Genomic DNA, 27,889 nt, shown 5'->3' on the forward strand with positions numbered 1-27,889 from the left:
TCCCCCTCTCCCTCTCTCTCTCTGTGCGCGCGCGCGTTTCGCTTTTTAATTTGAAATTTGATTGGATTTCTAATAATTTTTTTAAAAAAAAACAGAAAAGAGACGTCTCCGAAACACACACCCCCTTTTTTTTTTTTCCTCTCGCCCTCCTCACCGAACACCGGACCAGGAAGAAACCAGACCCCCCCCCCCACCCCCCAACCAGCCCCCAACGCACACCCTTTGGGGAGAAAAATAAAAGCCCCCCCCCCCATCCTCGAAAGAAAGAAATAAAGACCCCCAACTAAACCGCAGCCGCCACACCACCTGTACCGCAGCCAAAACCAAGCCAACAAGCCAAGCAAGCAACGGCCTCCATCCTCCCCCCCCCCCCCCACACACACAAGCCTCTCCCTCTGTCTTCCCACTGCCTCCTTCCCTCCCTCCCTCAAGCTCCAGTCTCTCCCTCTCTTTCCCACTGCCTCCTTCCCTCCCTCAAGCTCCAGTCTCTCCCACTGCCTCCTCTCCTCCCTCCCTCGAGCTCCAGTCCCTCCCTCTCTCTCTCTCTCTCTCTCTCTCACACCCTCCCTGAGGAGGCATGAACCCCAGCGCCCCCAGCTACCCCATGGCCTCCCTCTACGTCGGCGACCTGCACCCGGACGTGACCGAGGCCATGCTGTACGAGAAGTTCTCGCCGGCCGGCCCCATCCTGTCCATCCGCGTGTGCCGGGACATGATCACCCGCCGCTCGCTCGGGTACGCCTACGTCAACTTCCAGCAGCCGGCGGACGGTGAGTGAGTGTGGGGGGGAGTGAGTGAGTGAGGGAGTGAGTGGAGGAGGGAGGTCCCAGAGCCAGGGGGGTGGGGGGGCACGTGAAGTGAAGCCAAGCATGCCTTAGGCATGCTTGGCTTCACTTCACATGCCCCCCCCCACCCCCTGGCTCTGGGACCCCGCTCGTTCCTTGTCACTTCCTATGGGAGGGGGGGGGGGGTCTGGTGTTATGTTATGTATTTGCTCCCCTATTCTCCCTCTCTTCCCCCGGGTGCAAGCTCGGGCCTAGCCAGCCCTGGCTCCCGAGCCCAGTATGAAAGCCATGTGCTTTGGCCACGATTACCCGCTTGGGGGAGGCACCGAGTGGAGAGAGAGAGAGGGGGGGGGGGTGAGGGAGGGAGGAGTACAGGTATACGCTGCTGTTTGTTCAGTCCTGTGCTGTGGTGGAGCTGTCTGTTGTGTATGTGTGTGTGTCACTGCAGGTTCGGTTGGTTCCCTTCATCTTATCTGTTTCATAGAGCCAAATGAAGTAGAGGAATGCCAAAAGGTACTTTAAATGGTGGGTGAGGGGTGGGGTGGGGGGGGAGAAGAACAACGACAAGATCACATTTGTATAGCGCCTTTCGCGTCGGGAGGACGTCCCGAGGCGCTGGACAAGAGTGCAGCATTTCAGAGAAACCAGCGCAGCTCGTGTTTGGGGGCTGATTCCGTGTTTCGTCGCGGGGCTGGTATTTAACCACACGCTTAGTGACTCCGGAGGGCTTTAACCAGCTTGCTAGGGTAGATTGTTTTTTGGGTTGGGGGGGGGGCGGGCAACTTGTGCTACAGGCTTTCATGCTGTATTATATACAGAAGTATTGTGTAACGTTGGTTTCTGTCCTGGCAACATGAGATTTTTCAGCCGAACGTAGGTTACTTTTTGGGTATTGCCTTGCGTTTGAATACCCAAGGCGTTGATCTGCTTCTCAGATGCAAAATCCCAAGATTGTTCGTTCGCTTCGGATTTCAAGCATTTGCAGTTTATTGAATGTTAACCATGTATCTAGTGTGTGTGGTTCTGAGTGAGTGAGTCGACAGGAGAAGCGTGACTTGCATTATTTTATCGTTAAGGTAATCTAGAATGTGTGCTTCAGTCCTTGTTTAGGCTTTAGAAGTGGTGCAGTCTAGCCTAGAAACTGATAGATCTACTATTATCTAATGCCATGTTAATGGGTTGAATGTTTCCCATGCCTGCTGTACGTGTAGTTTGATAATAGTGACCTGAATTGGTGTAATATTTATGGTGCATAGATTTCACGTGTAATGGATTTAAATGGTATCATTGGGGAAATTTGGACAAAAACTGCCAGTAATCAGCATTGCAATTTAGAATGCTGGTAAGCGTACAAATGTCATCTTATATTTAGACAACTTAGTAGCAAATTGTCTATTTGTTGCATTGAAGATGTGTTTAGAACATTCTTTGGCTATTTTTCAACTAAAGGAAATGGGCATTGGCAGCCCTTTGGTACCTTGTTCAAATGTTCACTCATTTGTTAGGCTGTGCTCAGCAGGTACATTGACTGGGGGGTGTCACAGCTGATCTTAAGCATATTCTTGCATGACATCCCCGTGTGCTACTTTCTATTACTGACTGGTAGTGATCAGAAGTAGAAATTGGCCAGTTGAAGAACAATAGAAATTTATGCCACAGGATCCCATTCTGCCCTTTTCCCGTTCTTATATTTCTCCTCTGAACCGTACAATGTATTTATTGTGCAGGTGAAGTTCTCATAACCTCTTCATTTGCTCTTTTGGTATTTATTTTAGATCAGTCTATCTTTAGTTTCTAACTCACCGACCAGTGGAAATAAATTCTCCCCTTTGACATGATCAACCTCGTTAAAAAAAGTCCTTACAATTTACAGTAAAGCAAACACCCGATGAGGAGCTTTGAGATGACCTGGGGTGAAAGATACTATACCAAGTATAAGGATGATTATCCTCCTAACCAGTAATCTTTGTTCGATTAATAATGATCCTTACATTAATTAGCTCAAATTGGTTGAGTAGTCACTGAATCAGGCTTGATGGCTTGAGTGCTTTGTGGTCCATGCTGTAACTTCTGATACTATGTCCCCTGCCTGAGACCAAGACTCCTTAGGCACTTCGGGATGCTGCCCTGCGTGAAGGATGCTATGCTGTATAAGCGCAAGTTGTTGTTGATTCCTTGTCCTCCTTCGACTTCAGTGTGAAAAACAACTGTAGCACTTCTAGTGATGTCTGAGCTAAAATCAGCTAATGCAGCAAAGCGGACATTGAACCCGTGACTTGGTGCCATTGTCTTAGTGCTGTGCTGAGCAGTTGCTTTTACCACTCGGCAAATGGGGATGGGGAGAGAAAGGGAAGCTTTTTAAAATTGCTGCAGTGGAGTGATGTCAAGATAGTAGATGGTATTCCACAAAGAGAAATATTGTAGTAAATTCACTTTATGATGGGACAACTTTGTTGTAACGCAGTGTGGGCCCAGCCCCTGCGTTATACCAAAGTACGGAAAAATTCTTCCAGGTCAAGGTCCACTTCCTCTACACTGCACACGCCTAATTTGTGAGGGCCCTGTGACTAAATCTCTTCTAATTGTCACAGGGTTGCCTTGCAGTTTATAACCTTTGAAGCCTTCTCTATAGTTTTCAGACGATTCTTGGGGTTTGGTGTTCAACTGGGAGAAAAATGGTTATCATTGTCTTTTTCCCAGGTTAACTTGTAATGGGAAGTGTGTGTTTAAGACAGGAAAAGTCAGTCCTAACTGTCATATCTTAGGTTACAATGTGCTGCAATGAGAACGTTTGTCAATGATTTTACTACAGCGCATGAGATTTAATGAGTTGACTGAGAACATACAAAATGGGAACCTGTTCAGAGCTAATAGGTACGACATTTTGGCTCATCTTCTATCAGTTGATAGAGCTCAGAACCCAGCAGTTATTTTCTTTGTTTCCTTCTGACCCAGAGACGAGGCAAGTGCTATCAACTGGTAGGCTGATGTACTTTCTCCTATTCCTAAATTTATATTATTTAAATCCAAGTAGACCATGAAAAAGCAAAATTAACTCCAGCCTTTTATCGATCGAATTTAAGAGCAAGGAGGTAATGTTTAGATGGTCAAGACTTTGGTTTGCTGTAGTTGAGTATTGTGGCTAGTTTTGAGCAACTCATTACAGAAGGCAATCATGATTATAGTGACTACCTTAGAGATTGACAGAATAATACAAGGGTTAAGAGCATTTCATAATTCTGAATGTTTTTGGTGAGGTAAATAGAGATGGCTTCCATTGTCAGTGCAACATGACAGATTAAGGATTATCAGAAGAATAATGGTGATATTAGAATATTTCTTTGCTAACACACAGTTTTTGACCTTACACAAATGGCTGCATTTAAAAGAAAATTGGAATAGGACTTCCGGAACACTAATCAATGTTATGGGGAAGATAAGGGAACTGAGATTCCAGTGAAGGAGCTGGCACGAGCCAAGATGTGACAGCTGACTATCTTCCTTCTCTGTGTGCCTTGCTCTGGTGGGAGTTGGGATCGGTAAGATCTCAACTGAATCCAGGTGCAATAGCTGGATATTGTTATTGCTTATGCTTTGCAGCTGGTTTGCTTCCTGCCTGCCAACTGGTTTCTGCATCCACAAACAGAGTGACATTGATGAAGACCTGATAACCCAGAAGTTGGTATTTGTAGTGATAACATGTTAAAGGGAGTGGTCGATTTTTGGGTTATCGGTTTGCTGCAGGGTCAATTTCTGCTTTGTGCATATGTGGCAAATATGAGTGCAAGATAGAGAAATATCTGACAATAGGCATGAGTTAAGTATCTGGGTGATTTAATCCAGCAGGCAGTCGCTCGCCAGGGAAAGGAAGAAGAATGGGCAATTCTTCACTCAAGGGGGCAAATAGGAATGAAGAACTGGAGAAAATGGTCCTAACCTACAGTTGTAATAAACTTACCTGTGTTGATGAGGAAGGACAGTCTGGGGAGGACTGCGGAGATCCTAACTGCAGCCCTGTGGAGCAGGTGGTACAGTACAGTAACACTTCTATATGGTGCCATTCACATTGGGAGGAGGATGTCTCAAAATGCTTCACAGAACTGTACGGGCACTCAAGCATGGGTGGGAAGGGGAACGATGACCGAATGTGCAGTCAAAGTGGATTTGACAATAATAAATTGGTCACTTCAATCCATGGCTGTTTGCGGGACACTGCTGTGCGCAATTGGCTGCTGCGTTTCGCCCACAAATATACAGTCAATTCACGTTACTGAATATTCTGTGAAGCGCTTTGAGACGTCTAGAAGATGTGAAAAGCGCTACATCAAATGCAAGGATTATTATTGTTATTGAGATGCGCCTTGAAAAGAAGGAGGGAGTCAGAGGGACTTGGAGACAGAATTCCATAGAGCAGCAGACTAGCTATAAGCCCACACACCAGTGGTGGGGCACATAGATTGGAGAACATGAAGCAGGCCATTGCTTGCTGAGCGACGGGAGTGTTCGGGTTGGTGGGATTGAAGAAGGTTGCAGAGGTAGGGTGTGGGGTGGGGGGGGGCCGAGATCATGGAGGGATTTAAAGGTGAGAGTGGGGGTCTTCAACTTGATCCCTGGTTGATGGGGAGCCATTTGAGCCGAGCTAAGATGTGGATGATGGGCTTGGTGGGCCTAGTGCAGGAGAGAACATTGGCTATATATTTACAGCCTTGTAGCAGGACCTCGAAGTTAATAGTCTTTGGATTACTGCTCAAGCCTCATGCTAACAAAGCATAGAGCCAGCGAATAAGGAAGTGAATGATGCAGGAATGAGGGGTTCCATGCAACCAGCCTATACATGGAGGTTCCAGAGAAGCTTCAGAGATCCAGCAACAGCCTGGCTGTACTGTCATCAGCAGTGTCTTGGGAGTCCTCCAGATCTGCCTGGTTCAGGAACTGGACTACTAAGACTACCAGAGACGGCTGGCTCAATTCTGACATTTCATTGCTAAGCATGGATCCTGTTTAGCTTCAAGGTGGTCCCGCTTAAATCCAGCAAGGATGGGTTTGACGTCAGGTACCAGGAGCTTCCTGATGGGCCACACAGCTCAGCAGCCAGAATGGCCAGCGGTCATTTGCAAACAGAAGTGATACGATTCTGCCAGGAATATCTAGAAAAGGTACACCAAGTCCATCCCCCTCTGCCATCCAATACATTATTGATGAATACATTGGTGGGTGGCCTTATCCTGCTTTCAAGAGGGATATGCTTGGCGAGTTTACCATCAGCCTTACACAGATCATAGATCTGTAAAACTCCTGATCTTCAACATGTGCATAAATGATTCACTCGCCTAAAGAAGGTATAGTGTCAAAATTTGCAGATAACACCAAATTGGGGCTGTGGTAAACAATGAAGAGGATCGCAAAAAAAATGCAGGAAGACGCAAGTCTTGCAGCATAGGTGACGGGTGAAATTCAATATCAGGAAATGTGCAGCGATTTACTTTGGCTGGTAGAATAAAGAAGCCTAGTTTATTTATACTCTAGGATACTGCTGTTAGGATTTATATCCAGAAGAATAGAATATTAAGAGAAGTAATGTTGAATTTATATAACACCTCAGTTGGACCACATTTGCAGGACTGTGCAGATCTGGCCATCGTATTACAGGAAGGTTATTCTAGTATTGGAGAGAATGCAGTGTAAGCTTGCAAGAATGTTAGGGATGTGTGGCCACAGGGATCAGGAAAGTTCAGGCAGATTAAAGCTTTTCTATCTGTGGATGAAGCACTTGAGAGAGCCTCCTGATGGAAGCGTTGAATATTCTGAAAAGATTCAATAATGTGGATGCTAATAAGCTGTTCACTTATTACTGAGATTAAAATGCGGGGGCATGAATATTAAAACCAGCAGTAGATCTAATGGGCACTTTGGAGGAACGTTACGCAGAGTGTGGTGAGTGTGGAACTCACTGCTGGAAGCTGGTATCATTAATGTGGGTTGGTCAAATGTCCCTTTTTCAGTCTTGATATATACCCTGATTTCACATTTTAGAAATTGATGATTCACTTAAGGACCTGAACTGTAATCGTGAGTATAGTAGTAGGTTCCAGGCCAGAGCCACAAAAGTAATCGTGACTATTCTGATAGAATTGGTCCACATTTTGATATTCAGTATATTCTGTGAAGCACTTTGATACGTCTTAATAAGGCGCGACATCAAATGCAAGGATTATTAATATGAAGTAATTTGCCCTATTCTGTAACATTTTCATATGAATCAAACTTGGTTTCCCTTAGTTTTTTGGCAAGAATGTGTGTGTTAAAACTAAGCTTGTATCCAGCAGTTTGACAATGTGGTTATACAGTATCAATCGTTATTGTGGAGACTGATTTAGAATCCAAATTCTAAGGTTAGGTGATTTAGTCTGTTCAGAAGAGTGTTTCTTTGTCACCATTCTGTTTGAATTGCTATTAAAAGTTGGGGAAGGAGGTTAAATAAACTTACGTCTTCAGTCTTGTAATGCGATTTGTTCAAAAAACGAGGAGGTCGTGGCTCGGATACAAATTGTATTCATTTTAATAGAGCCTTGAAACTCCTCAGAATAGAATTATACCTCACAGAAGAAGGCCATTCGGCCCATCGTGTCTGTAACGGCTCTTTGATAAGAGATTCAAAATCCATCCCACTCCCCCTCTCTCCCCATAGCCCCAATCAACCCCACTCCCCCTCTCTCCCCATAGCCCCAATCAACCCCACTCCTCCTCTCTCCCCATAGCCCTGATCAACCCCACTCCTCCTCTCTCCCCATAGCCCTGATCAACCCCACTCCCCCTCTCTCCTCATAGCCCTGATCAACCCCACTCTCTCCCCATAGCCCTGATCAACCCCACTCCCCCACTCTCTCCCCATAGCCCGGATTAAACCCCACTCTCTCCCCATAGCCCGGATCAACCCCACTCCCCCGCTCTCTCCCCATAGCCCGGATCAACCCCACTCCCCCACTCTCTCCCCATAGCCCTGATCAACCCCACTGCCCCACTCTCTCCCCATAGCCCTGATCAACCCCACTCCCCCACTCTCTCCCCATAGCCCTGATCAACCACTCTCCCGCTCCCTCCCCATAGACCTGCAAACTTGTCCCCAAATAATTATCTGCTTCTCTCTTAAAAGTTGTTATGGAATCGGTTCCCATCGGCCTTTCAGGCAATGCATTCCAGACCCCAACAAATCGCTGTGTGAACACATTTCTCCTCCCCTCCCCTCTGTTTCTTATAACAGCTATTATAAATGGGTGTCCTCGGGTTACCGACCCACCGCCAGTGGGAATAGTTTCTCCTCGTTCATCCTATCGAATCCCCTCATCATTTTGAAAAATTAAGTCTCCTCTTAACCTTCTCTGCTCCGAGGAGAATAATCCGAGCTTCTCTACCTCTCCTTTGCACCCTCTCCAATGCCTTGACATCCTTCAGACAGTGTGGGGCCCAGAACTGAACACGGTCTCTCGCTGAGGCCGAATTAATACTTTTACATTAATTACAGTACATTACATTACATTAACACTGCAAGATCCCATAAATACCCTTGATGAAAATTGAACTGGTACACTTTGAATGTCTTAGTGTATTGCAGGTTTGGGCGTGCTGGTTATTGGCAGAGGAAATAAACAGTAAAGAAAGGTGTGACCTAGCTTACGATTTACGCTGGGAGGTCATCTCAAAGCATCTCTTTAACCGTGCTTATGGCCACCATGCTTCCTCCCCCCCGCGCCCCCCCCCCCGCTCCCCCCCCGGCTTGGAATCCGGCTCCCCTGGCTGGGTGTCGGTTGGCTTTCAGGAGATCACAGAAGTCGGGTGTGGTGAAGTTTTGGAGGGATTTGAATGTGAGAACGAGGGTCTTGAATTTGATCTGCTGGGGGTGGGGAAATTGGCTTTTTTCCACGAGAGTTAAGAAGTTTAAGAGATGACCTGATGAAAGCTTTTGAGATTACAACCGGTTGGGATAGAGTCGATAATTATTTCTTGGAGTCCCGTAGTGAGGTGGCTAGCAAACTCCCCTGCAAGCCAGAGTACCTGGGATCGATTCCCTCCATTTACCTAGCGGAAAGTAGGAACCCAGTTGGGATTGCTTTCTGGGGGTAATGGTTTCTGCTTGTGTAGTTAGCAAGTGGTCTGATCTTCACAAGTATTCCTTGATTCCATGTTACACTGTTGCTACCAAAGTGTGGTTGCCGAGCGGACAGCAACATTTGCACTATAAACAAATTGGGATGCTTTTTTTGGGGGAAAACAGTTACTATGCTTACAATAAATTCAGCATTTTGAGATGTCTTCCTGACATGAAAGTCGCATTCAAATGTAAGGATTATCTGTATTAAGAACATAAGAATTTGCTATGTGAAAGAAGACTAAGGTTCATCCAATTGGTCTTCCACCTTCCTTGTAGATTTTGTTTCGCTTGGGTTCAAGTAATGCTTTAACCCAAATTCAACAATGCATCTGTAATACACAAACTGCAGGAACCTGGCTACTGCTTCAACATCAAATGGATTTTGCATTTAGGCTTTCTTTTCTTTAACTTGCTTTGCTTTGATGTGTGTTTTTTCCCCAGGTTTATGAGGTGTGCTTATTTTAAGACGCACCTTACTAGAACATGAATTTGCTGAACAATTGGTTTCTTGTGGACCAAAAGTGCAATACATTTTAGGCTTCTTGTGTAAGATGAGAGCGCTCTTGCGAGCGTGTCTGTATTGCTAGGGCTGATGTAACTCCCTGGCTGGCTTCCTGCAAGCATGCGCCAGATGTCTATCGGCCAGTGTGTCAGAAGTCAAACTGCTGAACCAACAACAAATGACATTTGTATAGCACCTTTCACGTCGGGAGGACATCTCAAATCGCTGGAAGTCGGAGGATGACCAAAGGGGTGGCTGGAGCAGGTGGCAACCGAGGGGGTGGGGCCAAAGACTTGGGATGGAGTTGCAGGGTTGGAACCTTTTTTTTGCGAAGACACAAGGAAAGTGGGCAATTTGTCTTTCTCCTGGCTTTTGCCATAAGCTACCATCAGTAATTCAATATGGTGCAAAAAGCTGTGCTATTGGCTTGTGTTACAAACTGACCTAGAGAATACCCGAAGTCCTCTAGAATGTCTTGGTTCTGTTTATACAAGAAAGAGCTTGAATTGTTTTTATAAAATAAAGCAGAATTCATATGATAATGCATGTTGTTGTTGTTGAATTGATCTTGCTCTGCATTATTATTCGGTTGGATGGTATCAGTCATTGCTGAATGTGATGAATAATTCTGTATCAAACCGGTTATTCCCTCAGCTGAACGTGCTTTGGACACCATGAATTTCGATGTCATCAAAGGCAAGCCTGTTCGTATCATGTGGTCTCAACGTGACCCATCTCTGCGGAAATCTGGAGTTGGAAACATCTTCATCAAGAACCTGGACAAGTCCATTGATAACAAAGCGCTGTATGACACATTCTCCGCATTTGGCAACATACTTTCCTGCAAGGTAAGCAGCAGCCAAACCTGACGATTCAAAAACAAGGACAGCTTTTGTAACGTGGATCAGTTCCTGTTATGTTGCACACAAATGTTGGATCCTTTGTTAACCAAATTTCTGTTGTCTGAATATTTTTTTGCTGATTGCTCGTGTTCTTGAATTTTTGGTTTGCAAAGTTGACTCCATGTTAACTCCTGCTTGTGCCCTCCTATCGCATATTGGCCATTTGAGTCTAAAATGATCAGCTTTTATAGCTTGCCTAGGTAAATAGACCCAAGGCTGATACCTGTTGCGTTGTTGGAGGTGCCATCCTTCAGATGAGAGATTAAACCAAGTCTGTTTGTTCAGTTGAATGTTAAAAGATCCCATGGCACAAGTTACAAAAAGAGAAGGGAGTTTATGCCGGCTGTGTCCTGGCAAACATAAGTGTTATGATGTGTGGTTACGTACACAATGATTTGAATTAAGACTGTTGATAGGTCTTTTTGTCAGTTAGCTACTGAAGTAAACCAAGGTTACTGTAGTGAAATGGTGCATGCATCTTGTACCCCTCCCCTTTAGGTTCTTCAAATGTTTTCATAGAATCTTACAGCACAGAAGGTGGTCATTCGACCCATCGACTTGTACCAGCTCTTTGAAAGAGCTACCAACTAGTATAACTACCCCTTAACCCTAATTTAAGTCATTTTGGAAAGGGAATCCACTACTAATTGTGATGAATAGATTGAGCAATGTGTGTCTTCCAGGTGGTCTGTGATGAGAATGGATCTAAGGGCTACGGGTTTGTCCACTTTGAGACCCATGAAGCGGCCGAACGTGCCATTGAGAAGATGAACGGCATGCTTCTCAACGATCGCAAAGTGTACGTACAAATGAGGTCTCCAGGTTGAAATATCTTATAAGTTGAACTGCTCTGATAAATAAACTAAAAGGTAACAGTCCCCTTGATTGAGGGGAGTGTTCTTTTCAGAGGATATCTTCATTTTGAGGATTTCTAAACTATTGAATGATCCTGTGAAGTTCTCGGCACCCGGTGGCTGAGTTTACTCTTTCAGGAATCCTTTCTCTGCTGTTAGTGAGAGCATATTTCTGCTTTGATGTGCAAAACTGATGTGTCACAACTACAATGCAGCTGTTGATCATTAGCTTTCAGTTGAAGAAAGAAAGGGCTTTTGTGCTTTCAGTTTTTGAAAGCTGTAATCACTTCGCAAATGGATAATGGGAATGTGACATTGTGCTCAGCACCGCACATCTTTCAGAGTAAAGGTACTTTAAATGCAGCACTCGCATCTTTTTTCCCCCCAAAGTAACACCTCATTTCAATGGATTTTATTGTGAATGTAGTACACATGGAGTCCTGTAGTTTAGTGATTAGAGCACTCTGAAATGAGAGGACCTGGGTTTGATTCCCGGCAGGGTGAAACGTTGGGCAAGTTTTCTTACTCCACACGCCTCTGTTACCTAACAGTAAGTAGGAATCTGGTTGTTAGTTGATTGGCGGGTCACTTTCCAAGGACAATTAACTCTTCTCTCCCTCCCCCCCCAGTAAAAATTACTCACTCAATCCACGACTGTTTGTGGGATGCTGCTGTGCACAACTGGCTGCCATGTTTCACCTGCAAAATATACAGTCAATTCACTTTACTGTCTTGACAACAACAACTCACATTTACATAGGGTAACACACAGGGTAGTGCCCAGAATGCTTGACAGTGGTGGAGAACGACGCTGAGCTGGAGGAGGTGACCGTAGGCATGGAAAAGGATGAAGGTCTTCAGGCACGACCTGAAGATGGGGAGGGAAGGAGCAAGGCGGGGGCATAGAGGACGTTTGTCCAGAGTTTTGGGGCATAGTAGCTGAAAGCGCAGCCACTGATGGTGGAACAGAGGGCACAAGGGACATGCAGGAGGCCGGAGCCAGTCAAGCGGAGGTAGTGGGTTGGGAATAAACAGGTCATAGAGGTAGGGAAGTGCCAGAGCGGAGAGGGATTTGAAAATGAGTGTCAGGATCTTTTTAATTGAACCGCTCAGCAGTAGGGAACCTGGCTATGTGTGATGAGGGTGCAGAGTTTAGAACAGGTGTATATGTGGGCGGCGGAATTTTGGGTCACCTGGATTTTGTGGATGGTAGAGCTGGGGAGACTGGCAAGGAGGGCGTTTGAATAGTTGAGGCAGAAAGTGACGAATGCATGGACGAGGGTTTGGACTGCGTCTGGTGTAAGGTATGGTTGGATGTGGGCAATGTGGTGGAGGAAGGCAGTCTTGGTCATGGTGGGGAAGGAAGGATAGCTGTGGGTCGAACCTGACTCCTAGGTTGCACACCGGTTTGGTAAGGCTGAGGGATACGCCAGGGAGATTGAGGGGTTCAGAGCCGTAGGACAGAACATGAGGGAGTAAGGAAACTTGCCTAAGGTTTCACCCCGCCTGGGAATCGAACCTTGATCCTCTTGTGTGCGAGGCGAGTGTTCTAACCACTACACTACAGGGGCAGAATAGCTAAAAGCTTGCTGTTAAGGGCATAGGGTGGGAAACCTGAAGCAGGCCACATTCACTGAGCGGATCTGTGTGACGAAAGAGGACTGATATAAACGAGTTGCTGCTTTCACAAGGAGGTGAACACCTGAACACTGTTTTCTGTAGTTTGTATATTTGAACACTGTTTTCTATAGGTTTGTGGGTCGTTTCAAATCACGTAAAGAGCGCGAGGCTGAACTTGGAGCAAAAGCTAAAGAGTTCACCAATGTGTACATCAAGAACTTTGGTGAAGATATGGATGACGAGAGGTTGAAAGAACTCTTCAATAAATTTGGTTAGTTTACACCGCACTTCTGAACTCCTTGAAGAAATCAATGTCACTGTTATGCAGAATCGTTTCTCATCCCTTACAAAGATCTTAGTTTGCACTTCCATTGTTTAATGAAGCCTCCTCACTGGTGGGGGTAAGCTCTGTGTCCATGGACTGAAAACTTTTCGGCTCCCAGTTATCAGATCATTCCATATCCCCAACAGGTGGGCCTTGCGTTAATATGTACATACCTCTTCGGCTGCACGTTGGTCACTCCACCCATTGCATTTACATAGCGCTCTTCACACGGGGTAGCATCTCGGAGCCCTTGGCAATGGCTGGTCTGACAACAAGCCAGGGGGAGAGGTGAGATGACTAAGCACGATCAAAAAGGAAAGTCTTTAGGTGGAATTTGAAAGTAGAGAGGGAACGTTTATTGTATAACCTGTAATACTTGTAATTCCTGCACTGAGTTTTTTTTTGTGCATATTGTTTAAAGGAGCATTCTTGAGTGTGAAGGTCATGACCGACGATAGTGGAAGATCAAGGGGCTTTGGTTTTGTCAGTTTCGAAAAGCACGAGGATGCTCAGAAGGTAAGTGTATTTTTGTAAGAATCCAAAGGAATTTTACCAGAATTTTACAACATGAAGTGCCTTTGAAATAGCTGTCTGTTTCATCTCCTGCCTTGCTCCTTCCTCACACCTTTTATATTTTTGTCTCCAAAGACAGTGGAAGCCACTTAAGCTGGAAACATTTGTCTGGCTTAAGCGGTGTCTGAGGTTAACTGAAGTTCTTCATACCCAGCAGAGGAGCGGAGGCTCCTCATTCCCATGAGATGGGAAGGGGACGAATAGTGGAATCCTGTAGCTCAGTGGTTAGAGCACCTGCTTTGCAAGCAAGAGACCTGCGTTCAATTCCAGGCAGGGCGAAACCTTGGGCAAGTTTCCTTACTCCACATGCCTGATAATAAGAACATAAGAATTAGGAGCAGTAGTAGGCCATTCGGCCCCTCGAGCCTGCCCCGCCATTTGATAAGAATCGCTCCCAAACAAAACAATAATAAATTGTTCATTTTCAATCCACGACTGTGTGTGGGACGCTGCTGTGCGCAATTGGCTTCTGCGTTTCGCCCACCAAAAATACAGTCAATTCACTTTACAGCATATTCTGTGAGGCGCTTTGAGACGTCTCGAAGACGTGAAACACACTATAGCAAATTCAAGATTATTATTATAGCAGTGGCTTTCAGGTGATTGACAGCCTGGACTGGCATGTGGATGGATGAGAACTCTGTCCATTCCCAAGCAGCTCCAGGTTTTGACAAATCACGATTTGACTTCCGCCGCTCGAGACACAGAGTGAATGGTTTCAGTGACGGTCAGTGTGGCAATTTGTCCGGATTAGCCAACATGTTTAAATTGGCTGAGAATACAAATGAATAAGGGCTTGCCGTTTTGTCCCATTTACCCGGCGTCCCGGGTTAACGAGTTTCCAGCTAAAGTGGCTTTCACTGTATTTATCTTGATTGCCTTTCACACGCTGTTGTAAATTCTGCTTCAAGCAGCCACTGTCGTTTTGTAGGGCATACTTCCATTTATTAACCCACCAAAAACAATTTAAACTTGGCACCATCAAAATAACCCGATTTCCTTTCTGGTGGAGTCTCGTTAAGAGCAATCTGCCATCCTTGCATAGTCCTGGATGTGTGCCTTCTGGAATGACCAGGCAAGATACTTGTTAAAAAAATAAGAAAAAAACACGATTGCAAAAGAGAACACCCAACAGAGTTGAGAAAAAGATAACTTCAAAATGTTGCTGTTGTCTCCTATTATCTTTGTGAATCTCCTCTGTTCCTTCACCATGGCCTTCTTGACATCTTCTGCGATTGTGGCTCCCAGAATGGATCGCAATATGTTTGTAATGATCTAGCGCCACCTCCTTGCTGTTTTTATTTCTGCTCTGAGATAGCTAGAAAGTATGTACCACAGGATGGGTAAGCTGGTCCGAGCTGGACAGACTTAACAGACAGTGCCCTCAGTTGTAAGCTATGTGGTTTTTAAGCCGGTTAGACACCAGCAGCTACCCCTCTGCATTTTGGGGGGTTTTCCAAGCCTGAACTCTTGCCAACCTGTGCCAAATCCTTTCCCAAGTAGGTAAGCAGTTGTTGTCCCTTTGGGGAGAGTGCACATTCCATTCCAAACACTCAATTTCTGTGATGATTTCACTAGGATTTTGGCCCAGAGCCGGCAGCCATTTGTATCATTCACACACACAGCTTGGGCACAAGCTTGAAATACAACAACAACAAATCTATTATCTAGTGCCCTTCATGTGGGGCGCTTGAAAGGGGCTGCCAGTTGCACAACCCGAAGCTTGACTGTGATCTAGTCAGCTCACTGTATTTTTTCTGCGTTCGTCATGTTTTCCTCATTCCTGGTTTTATTAGGCTGTGGACGAGATGAATGGAAAAGAAATCAACGGGAGACAGGTGTACGTTGGCCGTGCCCAGAAGAAAGTTGAGCGACAGACTGAGCTGAAGCGAAAGTTTGAGCAGATGAAACAGGACAGAATCACAAGATACCAGGTGAATAGTGGCAGCAACTCGACTGTCAATTGGGGTACAATTTCACTCCTGGATTGAGTATGTGACTAACTTACTGCTAAAATGCAAGTGTGTGATGTAGTGTTACACACCCTCCCCACTTCAATCCAATTTTAGGCAAACTTGAGGATGAAATGAAAATGTGTTATTTTTCAGCTTTTTGGAGTTAAGTGATTTGAAGCGAATTGAAGCTATAACCCAGAAAATTAGTTTTTGCTATAAAGTCATACTTGTTTTCAAATGTTTCGTGCAAATTTCATGGCGTCTTTATTTCAATGTTCAGGGAGTCAATCTGTACGTCAAAAATCTGGATGACGGTATTGATGATGAGCGTCTGCGTAAAGAATTTTCACCATTCGGAACAATTACAAGTGCTAAGGTAATAATCATTGCATTTGATATCATGTCATCGAAACGTCTCAAAGCGCTTCTCAGGATTTACTGCAGCGACTATTTTGTAGGCGAAGGCGGCAGCCAATTTCTGTGCAGAAATGTTTCACAGCGATAAAGTGAATAATCAGTTTTATTTGGGGGTTGTTCGCCAGCATGCCAGGAGAGAGAGACTCCCTTCTCTTTGCGAGTAGTGCAATGTGATTTTTAACGTCCAATTTGAAGGCAGACAAGGTCTCGGTTTGTCTCATGCAAAGGACATATCCCAAGTAATGGGTGGGATTGCTAGTCAAAACTGAGCTCTTAAGTCCTGACCTGGGGCTTGAACCCAACAACCATCTGAGTCAAAAGGCAAGAGAGAGTGCTGTTGACTGAGCTGGATTTAGTTCTTTCCTACGCTGTTCTTGGTCTCAAACAGAAGGTTTTTGTAACGGTAAAGGTTATATGTAACTGGCTAAAACATATGTACTGTGTATTCCACGTGCCTTTTAAAAACATTATCCAGTAAAGTTCCATTCTGTATCTCCCTACAAGGCTGGAATTGAGGAAGGGAATGTTTACAGAATGAAATATTCCCATTTGTGTTGCTCTTTAGATCATCTTTATATTAATGAGGCTGTCTATGGGTGCTCGAATTCAAGATCCTCACCTACAAGGCCATTCACGGCCTCGCTCCCTCCTACCTCTCCGACCTACTATCCCCCTACTTACCTGCCCATAACCTCCGTTCCTCTGGCTCCGGTCTGCTCCACATCCCCCGCCCCAACCGCCCGACCATCGGTGGCCGGGCCTTCAGCCTCTCAGCCCTGAGGCTCTGGAACTCCATCCCCAGTGCCTTCGCCGCTTCCTCCCTTTCCTCCTTCAAGGCCGGTCTCAAGATCTTTGTCTTCAACCTCCCCTCTCAACTCTCTACCCCCTCCTCGCTCCCTCCCTTCCCTCCCCTCCCCCTGACCATTACCCCCTCCTCGCCCCCTCCCTTCCCTCCCCCTGACCATTTCCCCCCAATGCTCGTGTCCTGACCAAACTGTCCAGCGCCTTGGGAGGTCCTCCCGACGTAAAAAGGCGCTCTATAAATGCAATCTTGTTGTTGATTTATAATATCAATTAGTGTCTTGATTAAATCTTAGAATCTGAAGGAGGCCATTCAGCCCATTGTGCCTGTGCGGCTCTTTGAAAGAGCTGCCCAACTAGTCCCACTCCCCCCACTTGTATCCCGTAGCCCTGCAAATATTTCTTTTTCACGTACCTCTCCAAATCCCTTTTGAAAGTTACTATCGAGTTGGCGTCCACCCTTTCAGGCAGTGATTTCCAGATCGTAACAACGGGTACAATCTAAGTGTATGACTTTTTTGTAGGTAATGATGGAACACGGACGCAGCAAAGGCTTTGGGTTTGTTTGCTTCTCCTCCCCAGAAGAGGCCACCAAGGCTGTAACTGAAATGAATGGGCGGATTGTCAGCACGAAGCCCTTGTATGTTGCCTTGGCTCAGCGCAAAGAAGAACGACAAGCTCATCTGACAAACCAGTACATGCAGAGGATGGCGAGTGTCAGAGCTGTACCCAATCCTGTGATCAACCCGTACCAGTCTGCTCCACCCTCTGGCTACTTCATGACTGCCATTCCCCCTCAGGTAAACATCTTGCACGGAGGGTGAAAATGGGAACAAATATTGTATTCGACAACTTGCATTTATATTGTGCCCTTCACGTGGGGTGGCGTCCCAGAGCGCTTGATAGTGGCGGAGTCTGATCGTAAGCCAGGGGGAGAGGGTGATCGTAAGCACAATCAAAAAGGTGGGATTTGAAAGTGGGGAGCGAGGGGGCAAGGCGGAGGGGTTGAGGGAGAGAGTTTCAGGGTTTCGGGGTGTAGTGGCTGAAGGCACGGCCAGCAATGGTGGAGTGGAGGGAGTTTCCTGTAAGTTAAATAGTAAACCCGTTTTGAAGCCTGAACCCTTTTCATTATTTTGTGTACACAGGCTCAGAACCGTACAGCATATTACCCAGCAGGTCAGATTGCTCAACTCCGACCAAGTCCTCGCTGGAATCCCCAGAGTGTCAGACCCCAACGTAAGTGTATACTGAACACTAACCTGTTTATTTAAGTTTATTTTTGTGTGTTAATGAGGAGTGGGTCATGCACTTAATTGCTAACATAAAAGGAATGTTGTTTGGATACATAGAATTTCACAGCACAGGAGGAGGCTATTCAACCCAACATTGTGGAGTTCTGTAGCTCAATGGTTCACGCTCAGCTCGCAGGCAAGAGGACCCAGGTTCCATTCCTGAGCAGGGCAAAACCTTAGCCAAGTGTCCTTACTCCACACGCCTCTGTTTACCAGCTGTAAGTAGGAACCCAGTTGTTGGCGGATTGCTTTTCCAAGGGGTAATAATCCCTCCAAAAATAAATAATTTGGTTGCACAATCCACGACTGTATGGGATGTTCCTGTGTGTTATTGGCTGCCGTGTTTTGCCCTCAAATATAGTCAATCTACTTTACAGTATATTCTGAGAAAAGCTTTGAGACATCTTGAAGACACGATAAGGCTGTATATCAAGTGCAAGTATTATTATCGTTATAACTACCTGACCCTTTGAAAGACCTATCCACTTAGTCCCTTTCTCTGTGCCTTGTTATTTTATTTAATTTCCTTTTTTGTTTACTGTTCTGTTTGAGATTGCACTGTCTGATTGTAATAGTTTTCTTCCTTAACAGCATTCCAGAACATGCCGAGTGGCATGCGTCCAACAGGCCCTCGACCACCAACCATCAGCTCAATGAGACCAACCTCAGCCCAGGTGCCACGTGTCATGAGCACCCAGAGAGTCGGTCAGTTTGTATTTTATGAGCACAAAATGCATTTAATTTATAGCACCTGTTAATGCACAGGAACTTAGTTCACCTTTCCCTGTAAAGTGCTGCTGACTTCTGGCTCTGATCTCATCTCTAACTCTTCCTGTCATCTCCCTTTGCGACTCTCTCTCTCTTCCTCTCCTCTCCTCTCTTTCACTCGCTCGCTCTCTTTTGCCTCTCTGCGGCTGTGTCTATCTCCATCCACTTGCACCTGGCAGTTCTATTTGCATGCTGGTGTTCTACTGTACTTCCTTTTCTAACATTTTTGTTGTTGACTGTTAAGATGCATAGATTTCAGTTGAATTTGATGATAGTTAGTCTTAAGTCTTAAAACTTAAGACTTTTGAGCGGTTTCGTTCATTTTCATTTTTGTGTAAGCAAACACAGCAACACAGACGATGGGTCCTCGCCCAGGCACTACTGCTCCCGGTGTCCGTTCATTCACACAGTACAAGTACGCTGCTGGAGTTCGCAATCCTCAACAGCATCTCAACGCCCAGCCTCAGGTCACCATGCAACAGGTATGTTCCCTTTGGATCAAACTCCTGTTCCGACATTGTCAGATTTTATTCACCTGATGTATTGTACATGAGATTTACATTTAGTATGTCATAGGAACAGGAGGAGGCCTTCAGCCCCTCGAGCCTGTTCCGCCATTCTAGTAGATCAGGGTGGTCCAACTGGCACCTCGTCGGGTGCATCCGGCCATTGGGCTGATTTCAGCCCCCCCCCCCACCATTTCATCTGGCCCACCTGCTCTCTAAATACCCTGTAAATGTTATGTTTCTGGAAGGGAAACACTAAAATATTTGTTATGCCACCCTCGGACGTTTCTCAAACATGGCATTGGCCCTTGGCAGTCAAAAGCCTGGACCCGGAGCCCCTTGCGATCTGTACCTCAACTCTATTTACCCGCCCTGCTCCATATCGCTCAATACCCTGACCTAACACATGTTAAGACATTCACAAGAATGATGCTGGACAAAAGATGTCTGTGGCAATATGATGGAGGTGTTTAACATACTGAAGGGCGGGGCAGACGATTTCATTCAGCTGGGAATGAGGGGCCCCTATCGTATCAGGTTTGTCAAAACCAGGGGAAAGCATTAACTGAACCTCACTCAGAGGCTTGTCACGGTTAGAATAATTAGCACAAGTGACTATTGGGATCATTACAAGACGAAACCGAATTAGCAGCTGAGAATGCATGGGATATGGGGGGGAATAATTTGGTCAATCAGTCTGTGTTTGTGGGACGCTGCTGTGCACAATTGGCTGCTGCTTTTTGTCCCCGAAGTCTACAGTCAATTCACTTTACAGTATATTCTGTGAAGTGCTATGAGACGTCGAGGAGACGCAATAAGGCGCTGTATCAAATGCAAGGATTATTGTAATAAAGCGCTGGAAAGTGGAATGAAACAATAAAAGGCTTGAGACTGTTTTTAAAAAAAAAGCAGAAGCAAAGGCCTATTCTGTGCTGAAACCTGTTTGTAAGAATCCTCCCTCCTGAGGGCAAATCCTGCAGTGTTCCCAATGTTCTTATTGGTTTTAATGAAACTAAGTCCGCCCACATGGTATCAACAAAATGTGAGAGACAGCTTTTAGTTATGGTTCCATATTCCTCCAGTATAGGAGTGGCAGCTGGCCATTTTGTTAGTTCATGTCCGTTCTGACTGTTCACCATATACGTGCAAACTCCCTCAGGCGTTTACACCTATATGCCATATACTTGTTTCAGGCAAGTTTCCTCATCCTACACGCTTCCGTTTACCTTGAGGTAAGTAGGAACCTGGTTGTTAGTCGATTGATGGATAGCTGTCTGGGGGTAATAATCCCTTCAATTCATGTTCAGTTCAGAACACTGAAGTGTCACCTTGCCCCCTTAATCCCCCAAAGCAAAATTTACAATGCAATTTTTTAAATAAAGTTTAACATTGGAAACCTCACACTTTGCCGTACTTGGGGTCCTGTAGGGCAGTGGTTAGAGAACTCGCCTCACAAGCGAGAGGACCAGGGTTTGGTTTCGGGGCAGAGCACAGCCGTAGGCAAGATTCCTTGTTCCACATACAAACGCCTCTGCTTACCTAGCAGAAAGTAGAAACTCAGTTGTTAGTCGATTGGTGGATCACTTTTCGGGGGTAACAATCCCTTAGAATTTTTTAAATTTAGTCACTCAATCCACGACTGTTTGTGGGACCCTGCTGTGTGCAATTGGCTGCCGTGTTTCACTCACAAAGTTTACAGTCAATTAACTTCACAGTCGTCTCAAAGACATGATAAGGTCCTATATCAGAAATGAGGATTATTATTCTGCTTTTCCTTTACAGCCTGCCGTTCACGTACAAGGCCAAGAACCCCTGACTGCCTCGATGCTGGCTGCTGCCCCTCCACAGGAGCAGAAGCAGATGCTGGGTAAGCATTTCAGACACAAAGCAATGCACGTGTAAGTTAGAATGCTAAACTAGTGCTGCCACATGTTGATGAGCAGAGATGCTATTTTGATGTAGAAACTACCAAAAACTGCACGTGGCACCTTGATTAGGTTATGGTTGCTGAGCTGCATCAGCAAACGTGTGAGGACCTGATTTGGCTGCCCGTCACTTGGCAGGTAATGATGCATGGCCCACGTCTCCTAACTACCCCAAATGAACGACTGTTCTTGCGTGATCTTTCAGAATTGTGTACTCAATCGTCTCCTGCTTTCCTTTGAGCTGTTGCCAGTTCACTCGTCTCAAAAAATTGTTCCCTGTAATGGTCCTATCAACAAATTTGTTTTGTTTCCCTATGCTACTGATTTCAAGTAGAAACCTGGTTGTTAGTTGATTGGCGGATGGCGTTTCTGGGGGTAATGATTCCTTTAAAATAAATGATAAATTGGTCATTGAATCATGGCTGTGTGTGGGACACTGCTGTGCACAATTGACTGCAAAATACACTATTCTGTGAATTGCTTTGCGATGTCTCAAAGATGTGATAAGGTGCTGTATCAAATGAAGGATTATTATTTTTCCGTGCTGCATCTGCATGCGTGCCTTTGCCAGCAGGGGACACTGCATTGCTATTTTGATCAGAAGATCTTGCCTTTGTTTCCTCCTCTCAGTGTAGCCCAGGAGCAGAGCTTTGTACCAGCTTTACACTGGATTAAGGTGACCAGTAGGATTTTAAAAAAGGTGTAGGGGTTAAAATCTGACATGTCATTCTAAAGCAGGAGAACAAAACCATTTTAAAAACCAAAATTCTCCACAGGAACTAGTTTGTTAGTCACACGAATCACATTACTCTCTTGTCAGTATCTCTCTTTTCTCCCTCACCACGTGCCTCCACAAGTGACTGGTCTGCCCTTCTGCTGATGAGCTGAGCTGTACTGTCATCAGCAGTGTCCTGGAATACTGTGGACCCGCTTGGCTCAGGAACCAGACAGGAGACCGTTGCAGAGGGCTGCCTCGATTCCAACATTCCAGTGCCAATCATGTCACCTTGGAGCCACCTTCATGGGTTATGTGTCAGAGCCATTTCTTTCCACAAGTCTGACATGACTTGTGGTCATGTAGACCATGTGGTCACATGGTCATGTGGTAAATAGTGAGGAGGACTAACCGACTGCAGACAGACATACACAGAATGGTGGAATGGGCTGACATGTGGCAGATGGGTTTCAATGTGGATAAGTGTGAGGTGATACACGTAGATAGGAAGAATGATAGGAGGCAATATAGACTTGGAGCTCAATCTTAAGGGGGTGAACGTACAGAGAGATCTGGGCGTTCAAGTAAGCGAATCATTAAAGGTATCGGGGCAGGTAGATAGGGCAGTAAAAAGGCATTTGGTGTACTGAGCTTTATTAGTAGGGCACAGAGTATAAGAGTAGGGGTTATGGTAAATCTGTACAAAACACTGGTTAGGCCTCAGCTGGAGTACTGCGTCCAGTTCTGGGCACATTACCTCAGGAAGGACATTAAGGCACTGGAAAGGGTACAGAGGAGATTCACAAGAATGACACCAGGAATGGGGAACCTTAGCTATGAGGACAGTGGAGACGTTAGGACTTTTCCCATTAGAGCAGAGAAGGTTACGTGGGGACCTGATAGAGGTCTTCAAGATCATGAAAGGTTTCGACAGGCGAGATAGGGAAAGCTGTTTCCGCTGGTAGGTGTGTCTGTGACCCGCGGTCACAGTCTGAAGATATCTACCAAAAGAAGCAGAGGGGAGGTTAGAAGAAATGTTTTCACTCAGCGAGTTGTTGGGATTTGGAATGATCCGCCCGAAAGGGCAGTGAAGTCCGATTCCATAACAGCTTTTAAGAGAGAACTGGACAGGTATCGGGGAAGACGGGTTTGTGGGGTTATGGGGAGAAAGCTGGTGATTGGGGTTAGTGAAAGTGACGCTCTGTCAAAGAGCCGCACAGACTCGATGGGTTGAATGGCCTCCTGTGCCGTAACATTCTATGAAATCTATGACCATTCCACAGCCAGACTCCAAACTCTTTAACTTTTAAAGACTTTGTAAATAAGATTTGATATAAATTGCTTTCCTTAATTATGAATAAGTTATTTTAAGTTCCCAGCAAGTGGCAAGGCATGACTAGTGATTGAACACGTATGTGACTTTGCAGTTGGTCATTGCTGAGAATAAGCTTGTTATGTGGAAATGGTAGGCTGAGCGCTTGATCCAAATTAGCCATGCTCAGTTCAGTCCATTTTGATGCCCCTTATTTTTGTTTCTACATTGTCCATCCCTTGGATGACCTAAAAGGTTATGATGCCAGGATTGAAGAATGCAGCTTTGTTCCTCCCTTTCATGTTGTCTTTCTTATTTTTAAAAAAAAGTTTGCTAAGATGCAGAAGGACAGAGAGAGTGTTCCTTTCACTACAAACTGTACAACGCAATCAGCACGGTAACAACCCAGTTAATCAGTCAATGTGTGTTTGCAGGTGAACGCCTCTTCCCCCTGATCCAGAACATGCATCCAAGTCTGGCCGGGAAAATCACAGGCATGCTTCTTGAGATCGACAACTCTGAGCTGCTTCACATGCTGGAGTCCCCTGAGTCTCTGCGCTCCAAGGTAGGTTATTGCTTTTTCTTTAACATTCTGAGAAGCTTGAACCAAAGAGGAAGATCGATATACACATAAGGGAGACTGGAATAGAAGGGTATGGGAGGGTGTTGGGAGTTTCTGGAGACTCCTTCTTGTGGAGTATAAACCCCAGCACAGACTAGTTGAGCGAATGTCCTGTGCTTTACAATCAAACTCACACAAGTCTTATCAATCGTATAATCGCCTGTCGTACATTTACCCGAGTCCCATTCTGTTTCCTATCAAAACCACTTAGATTCCTTTACATAACTCATATTAATCACCTAACTTGTAAGACTGCCCCCTACCCCCCATTACTCCCTACTTATCAGCTGCACTGAATCAAGGGAAATGTAGTCTTGACTAAAACACAAATGAGCAGAAGAGCTTGGTTTCCTGCAATTCAATTGGATTCCAACACTTAAGGGTAAGTAAGTGCCTGTGGTGACTGGCCAAGGCACCACATTGTGGGAAATGTAGTCTTAACGCTTCACCACATGTGCACTTATCAGCTGCAGTGACTTAAATATGTGCTGTGTAGATTATTGATTAAATTGGATTTTCTACGATTGATACAGTTTCACTGTAACTCGGACTTCGTGTAAGTCATATTAAATGTCGTAGTCTCAACTGATATGACTTCTGTGAGTTTTCTTGTACAATTTATGCAAACCAATTTTTACATTATGTTTCTGCCTGTTTGGAATACAATTTCTAAAATAATAATTTCTACTTGCAATTAAGAAGATATTTTGTTACAATTGGTTAAGGAATGTCCAAGTTGCTTAGATTGCCATTGCCAGCATGAGCAACGTGCATTTCTATGGTTTACCCCAAAATAAATATTTATAACTTGCCATAAAATTCGGGGAAGCAATTAAGCCTGTCAGTCACTTTGTACATTTTGTCCCCATCTTTTAAATTAGGTTGATGAGGCTGTAGCAGTGCTGCAGGCCCACCAGGCTAAAGAGGCTGCTCAGAAAGTAGTTGTGCCAAATGCTGCGGGTGTTTAATTTTCAGGAGGTGAGTACCATACAAATAAGGTGGGCCATTCCTAAATTAACTGTCCAGAGTGCTGTGCTGTGTTTGATGCACACATTTTCTCTTCCGTGTAGCAGTGTGCAGTGGATTTTTTTTTGTGTGGAGTCCTGTAGCTCAGTGGTTCAATTCCCTGGCAGGGCGAAACATTGGGCAAGTTTTCTTTCTCCACACACCTCTGTTTACCAGCAGTAAGTAGGAATCCGGTTATTAGCCGATTAACGGATCGCTTTTCGGGGGTAATAATCCCTCCCAAAAAATCAAAAAATTTGCCCACTCAATCCACGACGGTTTGTTGGGCAATGCTGTGCGCAATTGGCTGCTGCATTTCGTCCACAAAATAGTTAATTCACTTTACAGTATATTCTGTGAAGCGCTTTGAGATGTTTTGAATACATGATAAGGTGCTATATCAAATGCAATAATTATTGTTTTTTCTCTTCTGTGTAGCTGTGTGCAGTGTAGCTGTTTTGTCACTACGTTTCGAGTATCTGGTTCACTGCACTTCAAGGCATTTCTTTTTATAATTTTCCACAATGCCAACTGTACTGTCTTCTCATTACAGCACAAACCATTCCTTTAATACATCTAACGTCTTGGTATCTGCCATCTTTCCTTGTAACCCTTTCCTGTTGTTGACCACCCTCTGTGTAAAGAAATAATTCCTGCTTACTGCGCTGAAATTGTCCTTCACAATCCTGAGAGCAGATGGCTGGCCTGGTGTATCCCAATTGCTCTGGGTTTACATTTTCTATCCCATTGAACATGGAGTCCCATAGTGTAGTGGTTAGAGCACTTGCCTCGCAAGTGACAGAACTAGTTTAATTCCTGGGCAGGGTAAAACCTTAGGCAAGATGACTTATTCTCCATGCCTCTGCTTACCAGCAGTCGAATGGTGGATCGCTTTCTCGGGGTAATAAACAATCAAAAAAAAACACTCAATCTGTGACTGTGGGACACTGCTGTGCACAATTGGTTGTCACGTTTTGCCCACAAAGTATAGTCGATCCACTTTACAGTGTTCTGCGAAGCGCTTTGGGACGTCCTCCCGACGTGAAAAGCGCTATATCAAATGCAAGGATTATTATTATTAAATAGCTGAGAACTGATGTAAAAGCACTCACGTGGAAAATTCAGCCTGTCTTTCTGTATTGTGTCCAGTTGTGTGAAGTAACACCTCAGCAACTTAATTGAAAACCATGCAATGAATCTGTGTCCACTTACTTTACAATACAAATTTATACGTATATAGTGCCTTTCATGTTGGGAGGACATCCCAAGGCGCTTAACGTGGAAAACATAATAAGATGACCAAAAACAATTAGGTTGGTCTTGAGACGGACCTTGAAAATGGTGAGGGAGGGAGGAAGTTGGATTGATTCTGGGATGGAGTTGCAGTCAAAGAGTTTGTTTGACCAGTCCTGGTGCACTCTTCCATTATAAGAATGCTTCATTGGTTTACTGCCCTTATTCTCTCTATTTAATCTTATAAAAATAATAATCCCTGTATTTGATTTAGCGCCTTATGTCGTTGAGATGTCCCTCCCCCGCCACCCTCACATCCATTCCCTGACCAGGACTGCATTTTTCCACCTCCACCACTTTGCCCGCCTCCCTTGGTGCCTCACACCCACAGCAGCTAAAACGCTCGTCCCACTTTCGTCACTTCCCAGCTGGACTAGTCCAATGCCCTCCTCGCTGGTTTCCCCAGCTCCACCATACACACCTCCCTACCTTTCCAACGTGCCCACCCACCCCCACTCCACCACCTGCTGCCTTTGCTTGGCTGGCTCTGGCCTCCTGTTCATTCCTCACCCCTTCCGCTCTACCATCGACGGCTGTCACTACGCCCTGAAGTTCTGGAGCTCTCTCCCTCAATCCCTCTGCCTTGCCCCCTCTCTCCCCACTTTCAAATCTCGCCAAAAGACCTTTTTGATCGTGTTTACAATCACCCCCCCTCTCCTGGCTCAGGGTCAGACTCCACCACTGTCAAGCGCTCTGGGACACCACACCACGTGAAGGGCGCAATGTAAATGCATGTTTTAAAACCCATGATATACTGAAGTGATTGACTGTTGAGGGTGAAACGTAGCAGCCAATTGCGCACTTTATAATTCTCAAATGATTGTCTTAAATTTCTTCAGATGGAATTTAACTGAATCCATCCATTTTGATAACGATTTCTTAATGCATCTCTTTGCCCCCTGCAGGAAAGGAAGACCGTGAAGCTTGCATTATTGAAGAAAAAAAATCTAAACATTGGAAAAAGCTTAAAAAATGATTAAAACATCGCAAAATGAAAAAACCGTACAAAAAAAGAAAGGAAAACCCGTAAGAAAGTTTACGGAACCAAGTCACTGCCAGGTCTGGCATAAAGTGATGCTAGTCCTAGACGTAATGGGAAAATACCAAAAAAATTGTAAAATGAAAAGTTTTCTAGGCCGGGGTAGGTGTTTTATGCACACAGAAATGTTATTTGATGCATTCCTTTCTTTAAAAGTTTTGTAATCCATTACCGGGGGAATGCTCAGCAGATCCACACTGCATTTAGTTGGCAGTGTGTTTGATGGTTGAGCATCAGAAACTGAACGTTTGGATTATAGAATGCTTGCTTTAATAAAAATGCTAATAATGATCGTGTGGATTCTTAATGCATTGTGACTTGTGTTTTGTGACCCACAGTGAGGTCAATGATACAGATTTACATTGATATGTTCTGTTATACACAGAGGAATGAGGGTGGTCTACGTCCCCGGTCTGCCCCACTATCGATGGTCAGACTTTCAGCCTCTCTGCCCCCACCCTTTGGAACTCCATCCCGCAGTCCATCCACCTCGTCCCATTCCTTGCCTCCGTCAACCCTCCTCTTTGAC

General features: G+C 45.1%; 1 protein-coding gene across 3 annotated transcripts; it reads left to right on the forward strand.

Annotated features, from left to right (window-relative positions):
- The first annotated feature begins 243 nt into the window (after positions 1-243).
- Positions 244-27,651, forward strand: LOC103190536 (polyadenylate-binding protein 1). Of its 3 annotated transcripts, none has more exons than XM_007911365.2 (15): positions 245-770; positions 10,091-10,284; positions 11,022-11,137; positions 12,944-13,083; positions 13,559-13,653; positions 15,507-15,644; positions 15,946-16,041; positions 17,408-17,683; positions 18,029-18,119; positions 18,767-18,880; positions 19,283-19,425; positions 21,232-21,316; positions 23,836-23,966; positions 24,905-25,001; positions 27,227-27,651. In XM_007911365.2, exons 1-14 carry the CDS (start codon positions 578-580, stop codon positions 24,989-24,991), a joined length of 1,899 nt encoding a protein of 632 aa, XP_007909556.1. In that variant the 5' UTR covers positions 245-577; the 3' UTR covers positions 24,992-25,001; positions 27,227-27,651. The 3 variants fall into 3 exon arrangements, with proteins under 3 accessions (XP_042202882.1, XP_007909556.1, XP_042202883.1); XM_042346949.1 differs by having other exon boundaries at positions 19,292-19,425; XM_042346948.1 differs by lacking the exon at positions 27,227-27,651 and having other exon boundaries at positions 244-770; positions 24,905-25,002.
- Positions 27,652-27,889: the final 238 nt, after the last annotated feature.

The sequence above is a fragment of the Callorhinchus milii genome, unplaced genomic scaffold (genome assembly GCF_018977255.1).
Source record: "Callorhinchus milii isolate IMCB2004 unplaced genomic scaffold, IMCB_Cmil_1.0 Scaffold2, whole genome shotgun sequence".
NCBI lineage: Eukaryota > Metazoa > Chordata > Chondrichthyes > Chimaeriformes > Callorhinchidae > Callorhinchus > Callorhinchus milii.